The sequence below is a fragment of the Schistocerca piceifrons genome, chromosome 7, assembly GCF_021461385.2.
Source record: "Schistocerca piceifrons isolate TAMUIC-IGC-003096 chromosome 7, iqSchPice1.1, whole genome shotgun sequence".
NCBI classification, from domain to species: Eukaryota; Metazoa; Arthropoda; class Insecta; order Orthoptera; family Acrididae; genus Schistocerca; species Schistocerca piceifrons.
This window is the reverse complement of record NC_060144.1, coordinates 183,453,186-183,475,327: the sequence shown is the minus strand read 5'-3', so window position 1 is coordinate 183,475,327 and position 22,142 is coordinate 183,453,186. Positions and strand designations below refer to the sequence as shown.

Here is a 22,142-nt window from a genome sequence, read left to right as displayed (position 1 = left end):
GCGCAGCTAGCGCCATTCGACGGCCAACACCGCGGTTCCTGGTGTGTCCGCTGTGCCGTGCGTGTGATCATTGCTTGTACAGCCCTCTCGCAGTGTCCGAAGCAAGTATGGTGGGTCTGACACACCGGTGTCAATGTGTTCTTTTTTCCATTTCCAGGAGTGTAGATGGTCATTATTCAAAATTAGTATATTTGAAGTGGTCTAGAATCAAGTAAAAAACTAATACACGTGCCTGATTGAGCTTATTGGAGAATTTATGGTATGAGTTGCAGAAAACACTAAACTCATTCTAAAATTCTAGGCAAAAAGTGCAACTGAGGCTGTTAATTATTAAAATTAAAATTAATATTTACACAGTTGCTGACAGGGCCGCGAGATGTTGAAGATATTTAGTCTCCAATCTCTTCTTCGGCCTGGAATTCCATTGACTGGAGTAAAATCATCTTCAGTGATGAGTCGTGTTTCGAACTGAGACCCGATGACACGATAGGACGGTGAGTGTGCATTCCAACTGTTTGCCTGCAGTGTTATTCATGGGAAGGTGTGCGAAAATGTTGTAAATGTTCGCGAACCGTGTAACAGGACGGACTAGGGTACCAGTAGTGGTATGGGGGGAACCACCTCAAAACCAAATCCAGGCTGTCCACCAGACCGATACTCGTTGTTAACCCACCGGGCGAATTCCGTACGGGGTCAGTGCATCTCCCCGTCCCAGAATTGGCGCTTTAAAAAGGTAGCCCGCTTTTAAATGTTCAACAATTAGATGTTTTGGCTTAAAACGTTCTCTGGGACGTTTAGTATATTTTAGAGTTCATCGCAAGTTCGCCAGAAAATCCATTATCGGATTAGAAGACATTTTCTGGAAAACTGTTTCTGAAAACCAGTCACCATGGAAATAAGATAGTTGATGTTGCGGACAATGTGGTCTGGTACCAGCCAGTCTTCGATGTGCTGTCTCCTGGTGCGCTATTCTTGAATGTTGCTTGCTTAAGGGGGCTAGGACGTCAAACGGGCCGACTTGCAGCAGGAGAGGCACCACAGGACATTTTAATTTCCACTCTCTATACTTTTACAAATAAATTCATAAAACTTTGTCAGCATGACCAGGAAGGATTCAGAATTCACACTCATAGAAGTGGAAATTCGAAAACATAACGAAATAATTTTTTTTACATGTGAAATTTCATCATTTTTTTCACTTACTAATGGCAGTATTTGTTGCTATAGGTACACTTTTCTTCATAAGTAAGAAAAATGCTTCGATGAATTTTGCACAGCTTACAAACCATACTTAAAGGTGTATGAAACTATAGAATTTTTCCAAATGTATTAAAAACTGTGGTAAAAATTGAGGTAATTAACTATAAAATTTGTGTTTTTCTAAACATGAAGTTTAAAATATAACAACTCATTCGTTTTTCAAAAATTAAATAAATTCTAGTGTTTCATACACCTGTAAGTATGGTATGTATGCTGTGCAAAATTCATTGAAGAATCTCTCTAATTTATAAAGAAAAGTGTACCTATAGCAACAAATGTAGCCATTAGTAAGTGAAAAAATGATGAAATTTCACACGTAAAAAAAAAAATTACTTCGTTTATTTTCGAACTTCCACTGCAGTGAGTGTGAATCCTGAATCCTTCCTGGTGATGCTGAAAAAGTTTATGAATTTATTTGTAAAAGTAGAGACACTGGAAATTAAAATATCCTGTGATGCCTCTCCTGCTCCAAGTTTGACATCCTACCCCCATTTAGTGATTCTGCAAGCGCTTCGGCTGTTCTCAGGAACCCCTTCTTTGACTTCAGTCTTGGTAGTGCTGGCTTGTGAAAGAAAATGAGGTGAGCTGCATATGTTGTGGCCTGGGCGCTGAAAGCCTTCGTATGTCTGGGGGGGGGGGGCGGGAGGGGGGGGGGGCTATTACAGCAAGGCAGCACAGGTTCTCCGTAAATGTAGGGCGGAGACGGCCTGTGACGGTACGACATGATTCATAAGGAGCTACATCCACAATACCAGAGTGGCAAATCTGATACCACACAGGGCAGGCATATTCTCCCACAGAGTATCACAAGGCTAGTGTGGATGCTTTTACTGTCACTGGCTGTGACACCCAAGTTGTTTCTGCGATCTTCCGTACCACATTATTTCATGCATTCACTTTCTGCTTGGTATATTTGCAACGTTTCTTAAAGATGAGCGCTCGATCCAAAGAAACCTCAAGATATTGAGGGACTGTGCAGTGTTCCAGCAGAGTTACTCCACAGATAATTTGCAGGCTTCTAGTAGCCTCCTTGTTCTTCAGGTGGAATACACACGTCTGCGTTTGAGAAGGATTTGGCTTCAGGTGAATCGTTTTACAGCAGGTGGACAGTAAGTCTAGGGATTTTGACAACTTTCGCTCGATTCTTTCAAAGTCTTTTCTCTGAGCAGTAACGGCGTGATCATACGCGTAAATCATTCTGGCATCCTAGAAGATTTTGAAGTAATAGTTCGTCTTAATAACTTGTTGCATGCACCAATCTATTTCTTAACAAATTAGAATATTGAAATCAGAACTGATGCAACACGAACAATGGATTGGTCTACGTATGTGTTAAACGCTTCGTCATAGCTGATATAAAATTTATTGTATTTGCCATGGTCTGTGTGAAATTGTATTTAGAAACGATGTAACAGCTGTTAAAGGTTAGTATTTGCCACACTCTGTTAAATGAAACTTATAATGTTTAGACGGATCGTAATGTAGGTAAATCTGTAAAGTTACTGAATGACATTGGGAGAATAGCAGCACATAAAATGACCACATTCTATTGATACTTTTGCGGTAGTGGGTACTATAAAAATCGACTATTATTTTCAGTTTCTTTCAGGTACATATTATTCTACCGTGGTCTCACACGTAAGATCCATGTAAACTGTTTACAATACATCGTCTTGAAATCGGGAGTGTCGAAAACGTCAGATATGCTATTTGTTTTTTGTAATAAACTAAATCTTCATTTTCCCAGGGTAAGTGTAAGACTCGACACCGGTAAAGGATAATAAAATGAATTGGATAACTTAAATAATGACTTGTTCCTGACAGTCGATTCTTAGCAGGAAATGGTGATCGGAAATAGATCTGAATATCATACCTTTAAAACATGAGTGCACTGGTTTAAATAACGTAGCAACACCAGTGTATGTTACGTAATGGATTCAGTAACAAAAAGTAACAAAATTCTGTCTCGCGATAGCAAAAATCGTAGTCACAGTAATGGTGGTACCCGAAATATTCGAAGTACTTCGAAGAGAACATTAAAGATCCAGAAATTTCAATTCTCTGTGCAATCCTGCCGCCTGGCTGTTAAAGGTGCAGGGGCAGTGTAAAATTAAATTCAATTAATAGCGTATACCATCGGTGTAAGAAGAAATGTGTCCGCAGTTTAACCGCGTACGTGTAGCGCGATGAGGGACGGTAATAAAGTGACGTCATTACTGCGAGGCAAGCGAAGGGGGAGCAGGTGGCCGACTCCAGAACTAATTACCGCTGCACGGATTTTAATTCCCAGCGCGAAAGTGATAAACGGCTCTCGTGAAGAGGCGAACGGAAGGGAATATCGCCGGTTATTTATGGCTGACTGTGGAATAACATTAACATTTCGTGTAGGAGTCTATAGGGCAGCACATAATTCATATGGTCAAGCGGTTGTATAGAAATCTGATCTCATAGGGCAAATATGTGTCATGAGGCATCGTGCGGCAAACTACGTGACTAGAAGCTGGAACAATGAACACGCTAACTGAAAACATAATGGACAGATGTGCATGTGCAACTTCGTGATGATGATTTTTGTCTTTAGGGTGCGCTAAAGATGAGTCATTAACGCTTGTGCTGTTTTTTCTATGTGTGTGGAAATGTAGTGAGACGTGAAATTTTTATTAGTTGATGGAAACATACTTCTGAGGGGAATGGGGTCCTGTAGCAACCCAAGGAACTGAGCAGGCTGACACTGCTACAGGGAATGCTTGGTAGCAGCTAGTGTAACAAATAAACTGTAAAATTGGTCAATGACACTTTAATTCACGGCAGTATATGCAGAACGGAATAAACACAGTACTAAGAAAACCATATACACATTAAAAGTAAGTCATAACGGAAGGAAAAAGACATTTTGCCTCTACAGTACGCTGACTGGCGTATTATACACTTTTTTAGGTTTAGTCGCAATCACAGAATACGATTTCAAATAAGCATTGGTTATCTTCAGATTCATGCATTCGTTGACACATGTTCTGTACATCCCATCAGGAATGTGACACTAATGCAGTTATACTTGAGCACGCAGAAACAGTCATTGATGGTTTATTCTGTAAAGTTCACTAACAACAAATTAAGACCAATGCTAAATTACTCAAACTAGTAAACACTGTAAACTAGCTGTTGTCTGCAGCTGTGCTTACATGTCAGCACTTTTGTTATGATGAGTAATGTAATAACGTCAGTTGTCCTCACCTGTCTGCCTGTCTGGGTAAACATAGCTCTTGATTCACGCCCCACTCTTGCCCCACCTATGCTGTCCCAACGCACGATGCGTCATCATGTGCAGCATCTCTGCCAAGTGCTGCGTACACTTGGGCATGGGCAGCAACATGCATCTATGTATAGTGCTATTGTAATACAGGATGGCGCATGAAATGTGTTACCAATTGTTTCTTTCACAATTTACAACGCACATTAGATATCCCGCTGGGATCTTTACAACAGTACCAGCAGAGCTTGGAAAAGCAAATGAGTTACGAAATGACGTGTAATTCACGATACTGCCGCTAGGAGACTAGTAAGCAGCAATGGCTGACGATGGAAGACTGACGACACAGCAACGATCGGCAATTGTGTTACTTTTTCATGAAACGAAAAGCCTTCTTGTGAATCAGAGGCGTTTTCGACAACAGTTTAATACATGTGGGTCCCTTGCAAGAAGACCATCCACAGGTTGTACGATAAATCTGTACAGGAAGGAACAGTACTGGAAGCGAAGCGACCTCGGCCTAAGCCTGTTTATTCGCCGGAGAATGCTGAAGCGGTACGAGTTGCTGTACAGAGAAGTCCCGGGAAATCGTGTCGAAAGGCAGCAGTGCAACTGGGGATATCCAGATGCTCCGTTCAACGCATTCTTAAAAGTGACCTCCATATGTACCCATAGAAGATGACCTGTGCACAGAAGCTCACTGAAGAACACAAGCAGCAGAGACTACTGTTTGCTCAGTGGGCAGAGGATAGGGAAGAAACTCACAACAACGTTTGGTTTTCAGACGAGACGCATTTTCATTTAGACTGTGTGGTTAACAAACAAAATGTACGCTTTTGGGCCACTGAAAACCCACAAGTGCTTCATGAACGACAACATTATGCTCCGAGGATTACAGCGTGGGCAGCAATTTCCAGTCGAGGACTTATTGGACCCTTTTTCTTTGAAGTAACTGTGAACAGCGAGAGTTATTTGAGCGTGCTTCGCAACAGCTTCATTCCACAGCTTCTTGCTACTGCCTTGCCCTTCAACACGCAGTGGTTCATGCAAGATGGAGCAAGGCCACATACTGCAAACACTGTGTTGGAGTTTTTACACGAGCATTTCGACATCCGGATCATTTCACTCAGGTTCCCAGGTCGCTTCAATGACGGACAAAATTGGCCCCACAATAGTCCAGACCTCAACCCATGTGACTTTTTTCTTTCGGGGTACCTAAAGTAAAAAATTTTCCCGAAACGTCCACGTGATTTAATGGAGCTCAGAAGACTTATTATTCAAGCTTGCAGTGAAATTACGGAAGACATGTGCCATAGGGTAATCACTAACTTGTGTTCGTTTGAAGGAAGTTAGGAAACGAAATGGTGGACATATTGAGCATGTGCTGAGTTAGAACAAATCTCCATGGACAGTTCTTCACTGTAGTATATGTTCCTTTAGATTTTATTGACAATAAAGTTTATATTCAAAAACAAAATGGTAACTCATTTCGTGCGCCACCCTGTAGGTATACATTATACAATGCGTACATTATGCAGTAAATTGTATGGAAGTATGGATTCAATACACTGGAGATTGTTTAAGCATTGTATTCATTACTTTGAATCGCGTCAGGTGGTACACATCAACCAACAGAAGTTCTTTCTCGAATACGATAAATATCAAAAGTCAAAGAATAAATAGCTTTTTCAAAGAGTAAATATTTCCCCCTAATTCAAGTAATATTCCTCAAATCAATAAATATCTTGTACTACGTACTTGATAAAGTAATTTGTGTTGTTCTTCTTGGTTAAAGCTATCTCCAAACAAAATTTCATCGAAATCGGCTCAGTAGGTACTCGTCAAAACGTAACAGACAGTGACTTTCACATTTATTTATGAGTGTGTGAGTGTGTATAAAATCTGCAATTACGATATCCTTTTTTCCGTGATCCGATTTTGATAAAATAAAACTCATACGGTGCCCAAAGCTATGTTCAAGTTACCTGTGAAAATCCCTTGAAAGAAATTAACGTGTTCAAGCCGACAGACAGACACGAAACCTTTAAATCACGATATCTTTTTCTTTTCGTGATCAGATTGTGATGAAATAAAGCCCGTACGGTGACCCAAGGTATACTCAAGTTATCTACGACAACCCGATGAGAATCCGTCAAGTAGTTTTGAAGATTAGCAGCGTGTACAAACAGATAGACAAGGCGGTTTTAGTAAAAATTTAAATGATGCTATAATTTTTTTCCATTAACCGATTTTGATGAATTATAGCTTCAACGGTGCCTCGGACTATGTTCAAGCAACCTACGAAACCCTCACGAAAATTCGTCTGGTAGTTATGGAGAAGCGTGTTCAAATATAGAAACAGACAGACACGACAGTCTTAAAGATTTATTGTTAGCTATCCAAAGTATACATATTTCTGGATGAATTTATAAATGAATGTTACGAGAAAAAGACCTACTTTGAAAAACCCACTGCTCTTCCTATTATACTACTGAGTTCCTATTTTTAGCGAATACGTTAAATAAAGCTTCTAGTAAAACCGAAGTAATATCTTGGGTTCCCCACCGAACTGTTCTAGGCCCTCAGCTGTTCTTAACGTATGTAAAAGATTTAGAAGACATCCTGAGCAATCCTCTTAGGTGGTTTTCAGATGGTACTGTTCTTTACTGTCTATTAGGATCATCAGAAGATCAGTACCAATTATAAAATGATTTAGACAAGACGTGCGAGAAGTGACTGTTGAGCTTAAACAACAAAAAGTTTGAGGTCCTCCAATTGAGTACTAAAAAAAATTCATAAAATTTCGATTACACAACGTATCACATAAATTTGAAAGTTGTCGATTCAACTAAATACTTAGGGGTTACAATTACGAATATCTTAAACTGGACCCGTCACGTAGGAAATGTTGCTGGGAAAATGAACCTAAAATTGCCTTTTATAGGAAGGACACTTAAAAGGTGCAACAAATATCCGGAAGACAGTGCCTACACTACACTCCTCAGTCCTATTATGGAGTACTGCTACACACCATGGGGTTGTTAACACAGCGTTGATAGAGGACGTGGAAAAAGTTCACAGCAGGGCACCTCGTTTTGTACTCTCGCGAAATGAGGGACAAAGTCTCACGGACATGATAAGGTAACTGGGGTGAATATCATTGAAACAAAATCATTTTTCGTTGCGACGATATCTTTTCGCGAAATTTCTATTACCAAATTTTTCTTTTGGGTTTGGTTGTTTGGGGGAAAGAGACCAAACAGCGAGGTCATCGGTCTCATCGGATCAGGGAAGGAGGGGGAAGGAAGTCGGCCGTGCCCTGTCAAAGGAACCATCCCCGCATTTGCCTCCAAATTTTTTCCTCCGAATGTTACTATATTTTGTTGACTCGCATTTACATGCAATAAAATAAGAGAAATCAGAGCTCGTATGCAAAGCTTTAGGTGTTCATTTTTCCCTAGTGTTATTCGAAAGTGGAAAGGTTGAGAAACTGTAAGTCGTTCCATGAGTTCCTAACAAAGGAACTGTAGAGCAGTCATGTAGATGTGACTTTACAGATCGTAATCAGCTGTCTCTATACTGGCAAAGTCAGGAACCGTTTAATATCAATATTAGGGTTACGTGGAATTTATATTCCCGCGTCCAAGTATTCAGATAAATTGTGGAAGGGATAGCTAATGAGGTATTCCTCTTGTCTGTTTTAAAAATTTGGGGATTTTTTTACTTGATATTCAAAGCAACCTGTTACAGATATTTTCACCAGGATGTCCTATTACACCCTGATTCCCAAAAAGGGATGCATAGTCTTGTTGTTGTTGTGGTCTTCAGTCCTGAGACTGGTTTGATGCAGCTCTACATGCTACTCTATCCTGTGCGAGCTGCTTCATCTCCCAGTACCTACTGCAACCTACATCTTTCTGAATCTGCTTAGTGTATACATCTCTTGGTCTCACTCTACGATTTCTACCCTCCACGCTGCCCTCCAATACTAAATTGGTGAGCCCTTGGTGCCTCAGAACAAGTCCTACCAACAGACCCCTTCTTCTCGTCAAGTTGTGCCACAAACTTTTCTTCTCCCCAATCCTATTCAATAGCTCTTAATTAGTTATGCGATCTACCCATCTAATCTTCAGCATTCTTCTGTAGTACCACATTTCGAAAGCTTCTATTCTCTTCTTGTCCAAACTATTTATCGTCCATGTTTCACTTTCACACATGGCTACACCCCATACAAATACTTTCAGAAACGACTTCCTGACACTTAAATCTATACTCGATGTTAACAAATTTCTCTTCTTCAGAAACACTTTCCTTGCCATTGCCAATCTACATTTTATATCCTCTCTACTTCCACCATCATCAGTTATTTTGCTCCCCAAATAACAAAACTCCTTTACTACTTTAAGTGTCTCATTTCCTAATCTAATTCCCTCAGCATCACCCGACTTAATTCGACTACATTCCATTATCCTCGTTTTGCTTTTGTTGATGTTCATCTTACATCCTCCGTTCAACTGCTCTTCTAAGTCCTTTGCTGTCTCTGACAGAATTACAATTTCATCGGCGAACCTCAAAGTTTTTATTTCTTCTCCATGGATTTTAATACCTACTCCGAATTTTTCTTTTGTTTCCTTTACTGCTTGCTCAATATACAGATTGAACAGCATCGGGGAGAGGCTACAACCCTGTCTCACTCCCTTCCCGACCACTGCTTCCCTTTCATGTCCCTCGACTCTTATAACTGCCATCTGGTTTCTGTACAAATTGTAAATAGCCTTTCGCTCCCTGTATTTTACCCCTGCCACTTTCAGAATTTGAAAGAGAGTATTCCAGTCAACATTGTCAAAAGCTTTCTCTAAGTCTACAAACGTTAGAAACTTAGGTGTACCTTTCCTTAATCTAGCTTCTAAGATAAGTCGTAGGGTCAGTATTGCCTCACGTGTTCCAATATTTCTAAGAAATCCAAACTGATCTTCCCCGAGGTCGGTTTCTACTAGTTTTTCCATTCGTCTGTAAAGAATTCGCGTTAGTATTTCTCAGCCGTGACTATAAGGAAGTTACTTTTATTTACGTTACTGAGGTTATCGACTTTACACGATATTCTTATTGCAGGCTTCTGTTATTCTTACTGTAGGCTTAGGTTCAATAAATACTTTTTTCACCTTAATCGCAGTGAACCAGTGGTCTAATGCCATTGAAGAGAACTTAGCGAAAGCACGAGGGCGGGCTGAAACGTATTACCTACGAATTTTTTATGAGAAAACTCTTAAACCTTTTTAAATAAGACACACGCTATTAGCATTCTACGTCTTTATTCTTCATGTCTACATAGTTATTTCTCATCATAGTCAACATGGCGACAAACCAATTTCTTCCAACGACAGGTTATTTTGTTGATACTGTCACTGTGGAACGTTTCACTTCATTGACGAAACCTCACCTCTGTTTCCACTGCTTCATCACTATCAAAGTGAAGTCCTCGATGGAGCACTCTTAAGTTTTGTAAACAGATGAAAACCAGATGGGGCCAAGTCGGCACTGTACGGAGGATGATCGATGACAGTGGACCCAAGGCGTCGGACTGTTGCAGATGTCGCAACGGTCGTGTATGTTCTGACATTGTCACGCTGTAGGGGCGCGTGCTCCATACGTGGACGAACTCTTCAAATTCGTCCTTTCAAATTTAGGAGGGTCCCACAGTATATTGCCGAGTTTATGGTTGTGCCTTTAGGCATGATCTCCAAGTATACATCACCTGCAAAATCCCAGAAAACAGTGAACATGACTTTGCCTGAAGATGGCATGGTCTTGGACTATTCTAGCGTCGGTGACCCTTTGCGGAGGAACTCTGTCGATGATCTCTTGTTGTTTGAGGTCAAATGTAAACCCAAACTGTCACAATGATGTTAAGGACTTTATCACCCTCGCGTTCAAAACGCAAAAGAAATTGTTAAAAGATGTCGAATCTCCTCTGTTTCATAACAGTGGTGACCATTCGAGGCACCCATCATGCACACAGTTTTCTCTACTTCTCCAATGATGGCCCGAACACGCTCTCGTAATATGCCACACTTACCTGGGAGCTGTGTGCGTGTTAGCCGAAGATTGTCTCTGGTGAGTTCATCAACCCGAATCCGGTGAGTCTCTTCTGTTGCCGTAAGCAGTGGTCCACTTCGAGCTCTGTGTCACAGGTTGATGTTAGCACCACCGTTGCCTTCATTATGAGAACGAACAACCCAGCGTAGAGCATTACTGACGTCGATGTCTTGTATGGATTTCAATTGGAGACACGTTTCCAGCCATTAGAAATCGATTACAGCTGGCAGTCTCTCACACACCGACATAGTCAAGTTACACCGCCATAATACACTTTAGAGTTCAGAGCCCTCTCGCGGCAGAGGGTTGCAACTTGAGTCAGCGATGCGGGAACGTCGATCGAGTAATATGCATGACATGTAATAGCTCAACTGCTATAGAAAACAGAATAAAACATTCGGAGGCATTGCTGCGCGGAGTAGCCGCGCGGTTTGAGGCGTCATATCACGGACTGCGCGTCCCCTCCCGCCGGAGATTCGAGTCGTCTCTCGGGCATGGGTGCGTGTGTTGTTCTTAGCATTAGTTTAAGTAGTGTGTAAGTATAGTGACCGATGACCTAAGCAGTTTGGTTCCTTAGAAATTTACACACATTTGAACATTTGGGAGGGATTGGGAGAGGGATTTCTAGGAAGAAATCTAGCAGAACCGAGACTTTCAATCATCGTATCCTCATGCTGGTCCGATCTCAATTTATCATCCATTTTAAATTCAGACTTCGAAACTTATCCAGGCTATTTCGACTGATTTTCATTTATGGTACCTACAACTCATTTCTAATTCGTTGAAACTGCATAACGTCAGTTTTCCTAAGACTGAAGCTCAAGCTGTTAGCTGTGAAACTGTTGTAAGCCTATTCTGTACATTATTCTCCCGAATGTGTCTGCTTGCAGTGACTTTGGGCCGTTTAGGGCATGGGTGTGTGTGTTGTTCTTAGCATAAGTTACTTTAAGAAGTGTGTAAGTATAGGGACCGATGCTTAAGCAGTTTGGTTCCTTAGAAATTCAAACTCATTTGAACATATTCGGAGGCATTGGGAGAGGGATTTCTGGGAAGCAATCTAGCAGAACCGAGGTGTTCGATCATCTTATCCCCATGATGGTACGATCTCAATTTATCATCCATTTTAAATTCAGATATGGAGGCTTATCCAGGCTGTTTCGACTGATTTTCATTTATGGTACCTACAAGTCATTTCTAATTCGTTGAAACTGCATAACGTCAGTTTTTCTAAGACTGAAGCTCAAGCTGTTAGCTGTGAAACTGTTGTAAGCCTATTCTGTACATTATTCTTCCGAATATGAGTGTCTTTGGGCCGTTTATCAGTATCCTTATGTTATCAGAAAACACTACAATTTTTGAAGAATTCTACAACGTCCCATTTAAGTCATTTGTGTTGACCAAGAACAGGTATAGCCCAAGCGCTGATCGTTGTGGCACACACTATTTAATGTTTCTTCTCTGCGAATTTAATCTTGTTGCATCACATCATTTGCTAAGATGGCTCCTTGTTTTCTATAGTCAAAATACGACTCTGTCCTTACAATGGGAATACCGCTTTAGTTTCAATAGAATAAACTTTTGATATGCGTACTGAAAGTTCACAGGAACTTTTATAGTTTAGTTCTACGATAAACGAGTTTCTGATATAAGGTGCGTTCAAAAAGAAACGAGCCGGAGGTATAATTACAGAAACCAGTACCTGTATGTTAGATGTACTGACCCTCGCTGTAGAGACACTTGTTCCACTGAGACACAAGGCGGTGAAAGGCTGTCTCATAAAATTCTCGGGGCTGCAATGTTAACCAGTTCCGCTAGTACAGCTGGACATCGTCGTCCACACGAGTGCAGGAAAGGTTCTGCTGACGTTCTTCTTTGACCAAGATGGCCTCCTCCTGATTCACTTCCTCCAGCACGGGACAACAGTGAATGCCCAGTGTTACTCGCAGATCTTGACCACCCTTCGTGAAGCGATCAAATCAAAACGACCAGGCAATCTCACCCGTGGGGTCATTCTGCTCCAGGACAATGCAAAGCCTCATACTGCCAACACAGTCACGGCACTCCTGCAGAAATGCAGATGGGAAATTCTCAGCCAGCTTCCGGTCCTCTCTCCCCGTGATTACGCCATTTTTGGTCCCCTTAAAAAGGCTCTGAGGGCCAAACGATTCACCTCGGACGACGACGTCCATCTGTACGTGCGGAACTGGTTAACATCGCAGCCCCGGGAATTTTATGAGACAACCATTCACCGACTTGTGTCACAGTGGGACAAGTGTCTCAACAACCAGGGTCAGTACTTCTAACATAGGTACTGGTTTCTGTAATCATGCCTCCGGATCGTTTCTTTTTAACCCTGCTGTTCTGTTCACTTTTACTTGACATATATACTGTTCGGGTCAATATGACCCGACATATCAAAATGCTTTAGAAACATAAATTTTGGTACAGTTTTAGCTATCGACATTGTTGTTCTATTCCAGTACCTTGTTAGTAATAATAATAATAATAATAATAATAATAATAATGGTAATAATAATAATAATAACAATGCATACAACTTTATTGAGGGATATTTTTCATTTAAATATGCACATAAATTTGAAACAACAGACAGTTTCCATTACAGGCATTCAACTTAGAAAGCACTACAGTTTTTCCATACTTCTATTCTTATTGTTGACAGTTTAGACGTAAGTATTGACATTTTCTAACAACAGACAGTTGTCATTACAGATATTCATCTTAGAGCACACTACAGTACAGAACACACTACAGTTTTTTTATTACATTCCAACATAGAAAGCACTACAACTTTAGAATCCTCTCTTCTTACTGATTGTAGTTTAGGCACAAGTATTCACATAAATTTGAAACAACAGAATTTTCAATACAATCATCTTATAAAATACTACAGTTCTTTTCTTACTGCTTGCACTGTGGACACAAGTAGGTTACATGTTTCTTGCAAATATGTTTACTACATTTTCCACACACCATGTTTGTTTTATTGTCATTACTTGATGGACAGAACTTACAGCGTGCACGTTTTGTAGATTTTCTTGTTGTTACCGATTCTGACACACCACCCACATCATTCGGGTTTTGGATGCTTGTGACCATTCTCAAAGAATCTTCTGTTCTTGGGAAATGCGTTCTTGATGCAATATGTTCTTTTATCAGTGACTTTCCAAGTTCCTCCAAGAATATTCTCCTTCTAGTCAATTTGCTTGCATTCCAATTAGGGTCAACCGAAATCCACAAAACGTATGCATTATAAGCAGAAACATCAAGAATATTGTAGAAAACTATCATTGGCCACCTATTACTTTTTCGTTTGCATGTATATGTACCTAATAACTGATCAAGCGTGTCTACAGCACCTTTGGTTGAATTATAGTCCAAAATCATTTTTGGCTTCTTATCAGCCCTGTCACTGATTTCCGCATCATGGTGGAGAGTGCTCATAAGTACAACATTCTTGTGTCTCTTAGGAATATAATTAACCACAGTAGTGTCATTTGTGAAGTAAAATGAAGAGCTGTGTACCTCCTTGTTGGTCATTTTGTGTGGAAGCTCCGGCTTATTTTTCCGTATAGTTCCCAACATAGTCAATTTCCTTTTCAGAAGCAGCTGCCCCAAATTGTACGACGTAAAAAAGTTGTCACACGTGATATTCTGACCACGTAACTCAGAAGTGAGATCAGATACCACCCTCATTCCCTGATTTCTTTCTGGTGCCGCTCCACTCACCTTTCCTGTATAAATTTGGGCTTTCAGTACGTATGAAGTTTTGCTGTCACACATGGTCCATATTTTGATCCCATATTTTGCCGGTTTACTTGGGATATACTGCTTGAATGGACAGCGACCTCTAAATGCTACTAACTGCTCGTCAACAGTAACATTTTCTCCTGGATTATACAGTTTAGGAAGGACCTCTACCCACTTCTCCCAAATACTACGAATTGCGGCAAGTTTGTCAGTACGTCGTCTTTCCTCTCTAGTAGATTTCTTGTCAAATCGCAGGACACGTGATATCTTACAGAATGTTTCATGAGACATGGTTGCTCGAAATATGTTTCGCCCAGTATCTTTATCCCACAAACTTTTTGTAGACTCCCCATGAGATCGATATACACCCGCTAGGAGTAAGAGTCCTAAGTATGCATGGAAAACAGAACCATCAATATCTGTCCACTGTTCACCATAAACTCGCTGCCCTTCAATATTTGTCATCTCTATTATTTCATTTTGAAGCGCTGTGTGAAATACTGCTTCAAATGAACATTTTACATCAGATATTCTGCTGACTGCATACCTGGTAACTCCTGGGGTACTCTTGATGATGTTCGAAGCTGGTAGGCGACCATGTTGTGCTGGTGGATGCAACTGCCATTCTATATTCCCATTTTTAGAAAGAAAAGTCTCTACACTATTTTGTATGGGCTGTGGACTGTCGTAACTGTCATCGGAACACTCGCTTTCAGATGCATTGCTGATGTGATCTTCAAACTCAGAAAGTGATCCTTCATCTGGTGAGGCATTTACTATTTCTTCCAACTCACGATCATTCAATGGTCTCATCGCCATGGTGTCACAAGTCAAACTGGGCAGAAACAAAGCATTCCAATTATTGAGAACTGCCAATTATTATTTCCTGGGGAAAGCAACAAACAAGCCCATTGTTGTGAACGCATGGAGCTTTAGGTGATTGTTGAGAGTAAGTTGGAATGATGCAGTCACTATTCCCACACAACACAACAAAAATAATTTTCGCCATTTCCAGATTTTAGAAATAAATACGAGTTACACTAAACATATTTGTGTCGGGTCATTATGACCCGAACATTACATATGCAACTATTACAGTTGAAGCCCAAACTTCTTAAACTTTTTTAAAACCTTTTAAAACACATGCTGCTCATCCATTTTCAGACAAAGTCACAAAGTTTCATAAATATATATTGGTATTTACATAATGTAAAATAACGTTCATATTCGTTTCGGGTCATATAGACCCGAACAGAACAGCAGGGTTAAACGCCCTTTGTACAACGTATTCCCATCTCATTAAAGAAGCATTTTCGGGCGGCCGAAGTGAGCTGCGGTTAACAGGTTTCTCTCCAGAAGATGGTTCAATACATTTAGTAGAATGTGAGGATAATTTTGGAACCGAATACTTTATTAAAGCTGAGTACAATTACAAATAATGTTTGAGTACTTTAAACATAGCTGCGCTACAGCAACGGTTTCACGTAAATCAGACTAAGAGCAGCCGACCAGTTGCAAAGGATAAAGTAATCTTTACCTAGGTTTCAATTGATATAAATCTATCTTCTTCAGAAGACGGCAGTATTATAACAACATGAAGTGATATGTCCTTATTGTTTAGGCAAACATCTGCATAGTTACATTAATTATATAAAATATATAATTAATTATTTAAAATATATAATTAATTATATAAATATATAATTAATTATATAAAATATATAATTAATTATATAAAATATATAAGACGGCAGTATTATAACAACATGAAGTGATATGTCCTTATCGTTTAGGCAAACATCTGCATAGTTACATTAATTATATAAAATATATAATTAATTATATAAAATATATAATTAATTATATAAATATATAATTAATTATATAAAATATATAATTAATGTAACTATGCAGATGTTTGCCTAAACGATAAGGACATATCACTTCATGTTGTTATAATACTGCCGTCTTCTGAAGAAGACAGATTTATATCTATTGAAACCTAGGTAAAGATTACTTTATCCTTTGCAACTGGTCGGCTGCTCTTAGTCTGATTTACGTGGAACCGTTGCTGTAGCGAAGCTATGTTTAAAGTACTCAAACATTATTTGTAATTGTACTCAGCTTTAATAAAGTATTCGGTTCCAAAATTATCATCACATTCGAATAAATGTATTGAACCATCTTCTGGAGAGAAACCTGTTAACCGCAGCTCATTTCGGCCGCATAGTTACATTAATTATATATTTTATATAATTAATGTAACTATGCAGATGTTTGCCTAAACGATAAGGACATATCACTTCATGTTGTTATAATACTGCCGTCTTCTGAAGAAGATAGATTTATATCTATTGAAACCTAGGTAAAGATTACTTTATCCTTTGCAACTGGTCGGCTGCTCTTAGTCTGATTTACGTGGAACCATTGCTGTAGCGCAGCTATGTTTAAAGTACTCAAACATTATTTGTAATTGTACTCAGCTTTAATAAAGTATTCGGTTCCAAAATTATCATCACATTCGAATAAATGTATTGAACCATCTTCTGGAGAGAAACCTGTTAACCGCAGCTCACTTCGGCCGCATAGTTACATTAATTATATATTTTATATAATTAATGTAACTATGCAGATGTTTGCCTAAACGATAAGGACATATCACTTCATGTTGTTATAATACTGCCATCTTCTGAAGAAGATAGATTTATATCTATTGAAACCTAGGTAAATATTACTTTATCCTTTGCAACTGGTCGGCTGCTCTTAGTCTGATTTACGTGGAACCGTTGCTGTAGCGCAGCTATGTTTAAAGTACTCAAACATTATTTGTAATTGTACTCAGCTTTAATAAAGTATTCGGTTCCAAAATTATCATCACATTCGAATAAATGTATTGAACCATCTTCTGGAGAGAAACCTGTTAACCGCAGCTCACTTCGGCCGCATAGTTACATTGATTATATATTTTATATAATTAATGTAACTATGCAGATGTTTGCCTAAACGATAAGGACATATCACTTCATGTTGTTATAATACTGCCGTCTTCTGAAGAAGATAGATTTATATCTATTGAAACCTAGGTAAAGATTACTTTCTCCTTTGCAACTGGTCGGCTGCTCTTAGTCTGATTTACGTGGAACCGTTGCTGTAGCGCAGCTATGTTTAAAGTACTCAAACATTATTTGTAATTGTACTCAGCTTTAATAAAGTATTCGGTTCCAAAATTATCATCACATTCGAATAAATGTATTGAACCATCTTCTGGAGAGAAACCTGTTAACCGCAGCTCACTTTGGCCGCATAGTTACATTAATTATATATTTTATATAATTAATGTAACTATGCAGATGTTTGCCTAAACGATAAGGACATATCACTTCATGTTGTTATAATACTGCCGTCTTCTGAAGAAGATAGATTTATATCTATTGAAACCTAGGTAAAGATTACTTTATCCTTTGCAACTGGTCGGCTGCTCTTAGTCTGATTTACGTGGAACCGTTGCTGTAGCGCAGCTATGTTTAAAGTACTCAAACATTATTTGTAATTGTACTCAGCTTTAATAAAGTATTCGGTTCCAAAATTATCATCACATTCGAATAAATGTATTGAACCATCTTCTGGAGAGAAACCTGTTAACCGCAGCTCACTTCGGCCGCATAGTTACATTGATTATATATTTTATATAATTAATGTAACTATGCAGATGTTTGCCTAAACGATAAGGACATATCACTTCATGTTGTTATAATACTGCCGTCTTCTGAAGAAGATAGATTTATATCTATTGAAACCTAGGTAAAGATTACTTTATCCTTTGCAACTGGTCGGCTGCTCTTAGTCTGATTTACGTGGAACCGTTGCTGTAGCGCAGCTATGTTTAAAGTACTCAAACATTATTTGTAATTGTACTCAGCTTTAATAAAGTATTCGGTTCCAAAATTATCATCACATTCGAATAAATGTATTGAACCATCTTCTGGAGAGAAACCTGTTAACCGCAGCTCACTTCGGCCGCATAGTTACATTAATTATATATTTTATATAATTAATGTAACTATGCAGATGTTTGCCTAAACGATAAGGACATATCACTTCATGTTGTTATAATACTGCCGTCTTCTGAAGAAGATAGATTTATATCTATTGAAACCTAGGTAAAGATTACTTTATCCTTTGCAACTGGTCGGCTGCTCTTAGTCTGATTTACGTGGAACCGTTGCTGTAGCGCAGCTATGTTTAAAGTACTCAAACATTATTTGTAATTGTACTCAGCTTTAATAAAGTATTCGGTTCCAAAATTATCATCACATTCGAATAAATGTATTGAACCATCTTCTGGAGAGAAACCTGTTAACCGCAGCTCACTTCGGCCGCATAGTTACATTAATTATATATTTTATATAATTAATGTAACTATGCAGATGTTTGCCTAAACGATAAGGACATATCACTTCATGTTGTTATAATACTGCCGTCTTCTGAAGAAGACAGATTTATATCTATTGAAACCTAGGTAAAGATTACTTTATCCTTTGCAACTGGTCGGCTGCTCTTAGTCTGATTTACGTGGAACCGTTGCTGTAGCGCAGCTATGTTTAAAGTACTCAAACATTATTTGTAATTGTACTCAGCTTTAATAAAGTATTCAGTTCCAAAATTATCATCACATTCGAATAAATGTATTGAAACATCTTCTGGAGAGAAACCTGTTAACCGCAGCTCACTTCGGCCGCATAGTTACATTGATTATATATTTTATATAATTAATGTAACTATGCAGATGTTTGCCTAAACGATAAGGACATATCACTTCATGTTGTTATAATACTGCCGTCTTCTGAAGAAGATAGATTTATATCTATTGAAACCTAGGTAAAGATTACTTTATCCTTTGCAACTGGTCGGCTGCTCTTAGTCTGATTTACATGGAACCGTTGCTGTAGCGCAGCTATGTTTAAAGTACTCAAACATTATTTGTAATTGTACTCAGCTTTAATAAAGTATTATCATCACATTCGAATAAATGTATTGAACCATCTTCTGGAGAGAAACCTGTTAACCGCAGCTCACTTCGGCCGCATAGTTACATTGATTATATATTTTATATAATTAATGTAACTATGCAGATGTTTGCCTAAACGATAAGGACATATCACTTCATGTTGTTATAATACTGCCGTCTTCTGAAGAAGACAGATTTATATCTATTGAAACCTAGGTAAAGATTACTTTATCCTTTGCAACTGGTCGGCTGCTCTTAGTCTGATAATAATGTTTGAGAACAGCGCTTGTTACGCGTTGGGTACTCACAGCCTTCTGATGCCTGGAGTGTAGTCGAAGGTGTCCGGTCTGATCGCCTCCAGGAAGTTGTCAGTCATTATCCTGCAACACAAAGAAACGCTCATGAGAAGTGCGCAGACTGAGTGATCACACATAGGTGAAAGAGAAAGTCTATATGCGCCAAATGCTGACTCCAAATTTCCACTGTCTCATGACATGAAACCATGTGATCCTACCAATGGCGATCAGTCCGTTTCTAGCGAGATGGAGAAAGACCTGCAGAGTATCGATACTTGGTTTAGGGGTTGACAGTTGACCCGCGACGCAAACAAATGTGATTTCAAAACAATGACTGGAAGCCTAAGCATATGCTAAATACGTAGAAGTATGTGAACAGAACGATTTGAATTGGAACGATCACAGAAAATTGATGACAGGTAAGGTCGAGACTGAGATTCACTGAAAGAATCCTCGGGAAATAAAGTCCATCCACAAAGGGGCCAGCTTTCGAAACCTTGTTCGACCAATCTTGCTCGTCGGTATGGGATGCGTTGAAGATAGTATCAGTGGATGAAATAGAGGAAGTCCAGAGGAAAGTAGTGCGTTTCGTTACTGGATCATTTACTAAGGTCGAAAGCGTCACGGAGATGGTCACCCAACTCCATTGGCAGACACTGTAAGAGAGGCTTTGTGAATCACTGTGAGGTTTCCCGTTAAAATTCTGAGACCTAAGGGTGGGTAAACTTATATACGGTTCAACAGGAGAAGATCAAATATGAATATGTGATAAGCGATTTTCTTACATTTAAATACTGTAAGTGATTGATATGATTTCTCTTATCAACCCTCCATTCATACTGATGAATGCATTTTAACTTTCTTAGATCTTGGGCTTAATGCATATTCTAGCATTGCTTTATTATTGCAATAAAAATAACACGACACATGATTCTGAATGGATAGAATCGTCACATGCAGAGCTTCGAGCATACTCATAGAGGGTGTTACAGAATCATTATGGTTCTCAAAAAAGAGGATCCGGAAATCAGATCTCTCAAAACGTTATTTTAAGGAACTATAATGTGCACCACCAACCCTTTATTACGTATTGTATTTATTAAGTTAAATATTATTTCTGAGTTCACTATTTGTTACAAAAAATAAATTATAGTAAATTTAAACTACATGATATCGAAAAGTAAGGCCAAAAATCTTAAATGTTTTAGCTTAGAGTTTACATAGGTTGATCAAAAGTAACTGATTTTTCTTTATACACCTCTCTTCACTGCTCAGTTGATTCTGGCACGAAATACCTTTCTTTACCTGATTTCGGTGTGGTCCGTTATACTCTATGGCGCTGTTGTATTTTAGCGACACCAGACGTACAACATACATTCATTCAATCGGTAGTTCGTAGACTACCGTGTACGGTGCAATGGCGTACTCAGACGATGAATTCTCAAATACGCGCATTCTTTACGGCGCAATACACGAACAGCGAGACGACAGTATATGGAAATGTTTCCAAACAAAATAGAACCAAACCATCAGACTTTCATTCCGGTGAACAGACGTTTAAGTGAATATGGCATTCGTGGTGCGCCACGATTAGCTCGTTCTCATTTGAATGAAGTGGGTGTTGAGAACGTTCTCGAAATGGTGTTTGAAGATCTCGATCATAAGTACCCGCCATATAAGTGCCACCGTAGGTGTCCCTCAATCAGCTGTATGGCACCTGCTTCGGAGACAGCAATCCTATTCATTTCTCCTGCAGAAGGTACAGGAGCTGACAGCTGTAGACCACCATAGACACAAGAAATTTTGTCATGCTGCTGATCCACTGTTCAGTCGTCGGGTGCTGGTCACGAATGAGAGCCTCTTTAGTCGTGCGGTTGTCATGAACGCTCATAACATGCACGTCCTGGCGTATGAGAATCCTCGCGTAACTACAGTTCGAGGATAGCAACGTCGTTTTGTAGTGAACAGTTGCCGAGGCGTGAACGATCAGTTACTCGGATCGCATGTCATTCCATAGAGCTTGACTGGCACAGTTTTTAGAACATGCACTGGGTGGCCTGCTTCGTGATGTCCCACTCCTTTATGCACGAGGCTGCTCTGTACATATCAGTAGGGAGGCAAGAGTGTCTCTCAGTGTTGCTCATATCCGCAAGTAGATAAGTCGTGCAGGGCCTGTTGCGTGGCCCGTCAGAGCGGATCTTAACACACTGGACTTTTACAATTGGAGTCGTCTCAAGGAGCTCGTCTATGGTGGTGCAACTGAGACTGTAGCACAACTACAGCAGTGAAATGAAAATGGCCGTGTAACTGTGCGCAACGAGGTGGACGGAACCTGCAACATACCGAGAGCGGTAAGACGTCTAGCACGTCACTGTCTTTGTCTACATGGACATAGTTTGAACATGTTCTAGAATATATATACATTACATAGTTGTGTTGAACTTAGAGTCCCTTCGTGTTA

General features: G+C 39.4%; 1 protein-coding gene across 1 annotated transcript in view; it reads right to left on the bottom strand.

Moving 5' to 3' along the window:
* The window catches only part of LOC124805538 (lutropin-choriogonadotropic hormone receptor-like), an 860,476-nt gene that overhangs the window by 567,463 nt on the left and 270,871 nt on the right, over positions 1-22,142 (bottom strand). Inside the window, exon 2 of the mRNA XM_047266106.1 lies at positions 19,694-19,765. Coding sequence (XP_047122062.1) covers positions 19,694-19,765 — 72 coding nt within the window. The remainder of the gene's footprint in view (positions 1-19,693; positions 19,766-22,142) is intronic.